This window comes from Psammomys obesus, unplaced genomic scaffold (assembly GCF_907164565.1).
Source record: "Psammomys obesus unplaced genomic scaffold, mPsaObe1.curated_primary_1811, whole genome shotgun sequence".
NCBI lineage: Eukaryota > Metazoa > Chordata > Mammalia > Rodentia > Muridae > Psammomys > Psammomys obesus.
In genome coordinates, this window is record NW_026585895.1 from 52,751,791 (window position 1) to 52,753,224 (window position 1,434).

The following is a 1,434-nucleotide window of genomic DNA, read 5'->3' on the forward strand; positions in this document are numbered from 1 at the left end:
AATAATAATAATAATAATAATAATAATAATAATAATAATAATAATAAATAATTAATAATAATTAATAATAATAATAATAATGTCCTTACCGGCTCAATGATGGCTGGTTCTCCCTTTTGCCCTTTCTCACCTCGAGGTCCTCCAATCTGGGGGTGGTGGGGAGATTCCGGAGGAAGAATGGGAGAAAGAATAGGAACAGAAAGTCCAAATGAAACTTCTGCAAAGCCAGGGTGCTCCCTGCTTCCGGGCACCCCATTCCCAGGAGGAGGACAGCAAGCGCACTGAACCTCCCATCCCCACCCCTAACTACGCACAGTCAGGCGATGAGGCACAAATGACAACATGGAAGTCAGAGAGGCTACTCCAAAGAAGGAAAGTCAGCCAGGCATAGTGCACACCTTTAGTCCCAGAACTTGAGAGGCAGGTGGATCTCTGTGAGTTCGAGGCCAGCCTGGTCTACACAGAGTTTCAGGCCAGACAGGGCTACACAGTGAGCCCCTTTCTCTAATTAATTAACTGAAATAAGAAAGAAGCCTGCATAGCAGTGTAGGTCACTCTTGCCACCCTCAGACATTTGGAGGTGCTTCCCCTTTCCGACCACCCTGATGCCCTTGAGCAGAGAGAAGCCTCGATCTCTTACCCCCTCATAGATGGTGTCCTGGTTAGCTGGCATGCCTGGCCCTATCTCTGATGGGGAGACATTGGAGTCGGAGTCAGGGTCAAAGTACGGGTCGTAGTAGTTGTCCTCCAGATTCTTGATGGTTTCCTCAGTGAACTCACCACCCAAGTCATCTTCCCCTTCCCCAGGAGATGGAGCTGGCTACAGATTAGGGGGCAGAAGTGGCAGGGTCACTTAGTCACTTAGTCACTTAATGTGGCTGACCACATCCACATTAAGGCTCTACCCAGCACCCCCTGCCCATAGCAGTCAGTGGCCCTGCTACAGAGCATCCAGAGCTAAAGCCCACAGGAGAAGTCCATGAGGGAAGACCTGTGGCACCCACAGCCCCTCTGCACACCTCCCACCCACCATGGGGGAGGTTCCCCAAACTGCCCAAGACACCATAACAGGGTAGGGCAAGGAGGAGCAGCAGTGCCCTTAGAGTTGTGCTCCATCCCTGGGGAGGTCTGCGGAACCCGAGGTTTTCTCTAACAGTGCAGATGGCAGCACCCCTGAGAGTTATTCTCATAACAAGGGTAACCACTTATGACGTCCACGGGTGGAGTTCTTGCAGCCAGAAACTACTGTGTTGTCTGGGCTGCCCTGAGAATGAGAAAGCAGAGCTCAACAGAGCTCTGCCCGTTCTGCAGGGGGAACTGAAATAAACTCAGAAAAGCCAATGGCTTCCAAACCACACTCACCCCTGCTACAGAGGACTCAGGAGTGTGTGTGTGTGTGTGTGTGTGTGTGTGTGTGTGTGTGTGTGTGTGTGT

The 1,434-nt window shown here is 50.8% G+C and overlaps 1 protein-coding gene across 2 annotated transcripts in view; it reads right to left on the bottom strand.

The window, feature by feature from the left end:
• Col5a1 (collagen type V alpha 1 chain) overlaps positions 1-1,434 on the bottom strand; it is a 151,356-nt gene that overhangs the window by 86,385 nt on the left and 63,537 nt on the right. For both annotated transcript variants that reach the window (XM_055600207.1, XM_055600206.1), the window contains exons 8-9: positions 641-820; positions 90-146 (exon numbers count right to left, since the gene is read on the bottom strand). In XM_055600207.1, coding sequence (XP_055456182.1) covers positions 90-146; positions 641-820 — 237 coding nt within the window. The remainder of the gene's footprint in view (positions 1-89; positions 147-640; positions 821-1,434) is intronic.